The following is a 1,715-nucleotide window of genomic DNA, read 5'->3' as shown; positions in this document are numbered from 1 at the left end:
TAAATGGCCCCCTCAAGGATTGAACTCACAACTCTGGGTTTAGCAGGCCAATGCTCAAACCACTGAGCTATCTCTCCCCCCTTCCCCTTCTGCTGTCACAGCCTCCAGGCTGATCCAGCTTCTCCCCTCTCTGTGTTTTGGCTCCAGGTGACGGATTTTGGTTTTGCCAAGCGGGTGAAAGGCCGAACCTGGACTCTGTGTGGGACCCCGGAATACCTGGCCCCCGAGATCATCCTCAGCAAGGTGAGCTGGGGAGGGCCTCTCCACTGCCTGATCTCCATCTGATCCCTGGCCACCAGGTGGTTCCCCCCACCCTCAAATGTTTGGTGCGTGACCCTGGCCTGCTTTCCCCGGGCAGGGTTATAACAAGGCTGTGGACTGGTGGGCCCTGGGCGTCCTCATCTACGAGATGGCGGCTGGTTACCCCCCGTTCTTCGCGGACCAGCCCATTCAAATCTATGAGAAGATTGTCTCTGGCAAGGTATTTGGGCTGGGAGAGGGGACACTTGTGTGATTTGGGGGGGCGGAGATCGCCAGGTAAAGGGGGGTGCCAAGTCTCAGCGACTGATCAGAGAGGTGCTCGCACCCTCGACATGCTCATGCCCTCCCATGCTCCCCCAATCCCCAACACGTGGGCATCCTCCCTGTCATGTACCCCATTCCCCCTGCACCCCAACACATAGACCCTCCCTTGCCACGTACTCCTGTTCTCCAACGCATGGACATCGTCCCCATTGTGCCCCCCACACATGGACCCTCTCTCGCCACGTGCCCCTATTTCCCCAACACATGGACTCCATCCCCCACCCCACCACCCTGTAACTCTCATGGGGACTCCTGGAACAGGTGCCTTTGGTTTTCTTATACACTGTTGTGAGTTGCAAAACCCTCCACAACCCTGCTACACTAAACATTCCTTAAACATATCAGTCATCTCCAGGCACTGGTACAGCACTCATAACCATAGTAACCAAGAGCCCATAATGTTCCTCTGCCCACTCCAGCGCCTTCTCGCCAAGGATCTCCAAGCACTCGTGTTGGACATGGTCAGCTTTAAAGCTAGTGGGGAACTCAACAGGCCTGGGTTCTGTTCCCGGTTCTCCTACCAGCCTGCTGAGTGACCGTGGGCAAGTCACGTCCCCCTGTGCCTCAGTTTCCCCTTACGTAAAATGAGGATAGTGATGCGGCAGCCCTGCTTTGAGATCTGTGGAGGAAAAATGCTCAATAAGAGCTGGGGGGCGGCTGCTAATTAACCATTTCAGCTCCTGTGTCAGTCCTCAGTAGCGCCCCCACTTCTTGTCCACTCGTTGTCCTGGAGTGTTTTTAAAGGGCTTGTTATTTATTATGAGGTGTATATTATGATAGTGCGTACAAGCCCCAGTCATGGGTCAGGACCCCATTGTGCTAGGTGATGTACATATTAGGTGTATTATGGTAGTGCCTCAGCGCCCAGGCATAGCCCAGGACCCCTCTGTGCTAGGGGCTGTACATTATTAGGTTTATCTATGAATCTAGCCATGAGGGCAGGGCAGGTAAAAGCCAGACCTCTGTCTCTCCTCCCCACCCCAGGTCCGGTTCCCGTCTCACTTCAGCTCGGACCTGAAGGACCTGCTCCGGAACCTGCTGCAGGTGGACCTCACCAAACGCTTTGGCAACCTCAAAAACGGGGTCAACGACATCAAGAACCACAAGTGGTTTGCTACCACTGACTGGAT

The 1,715-nt window shown here is 55.0% G+C and overlaps 1 protein-coding gene across 1 annotated transcript; it reads left to right on the top strand.

Moving 5' to 3' along the window:
* Positions 1 to 101: 101 nt before the first annotated feature.
* LOC112122492 (cAMP-dependent protein kinase catalytic subunit alpha-like) lies at positions 102 to 1,710 on the top strand (the record flags this gene model as incomplete). The annotated part of the gene is made up of 3 exons (XM_026661672.1): positions 102 to 243; positions 359 to 481; positions 1,570 to 1,710. Coding segments are annotated over 3 exons (406 nt in total), but the record flags the coding sequence as incomplete, so codon positions are not given.
* Between the last annotated feature and the right edge of the window lie 5 nt (positions 1,711 to 1,715).

Source organism: Terrapene carolina, unplaced genomic scaffold (assembly GCF_002925995.2).
Source record: "Terrapene carolina triunguis isolate 2854851 unplaced genomic scaffold, T_m_triunguis-2.0 Scaffold14222, whole genome shotgun sequence".
NCBI lineage: Eukaryota > Metazoa > Chordata > Testudines > Emydidae > Terrapene > Terrapene triunguis.
This window is presented reverse-complemented; position numbering and strand designations above follow the sequence as displayed.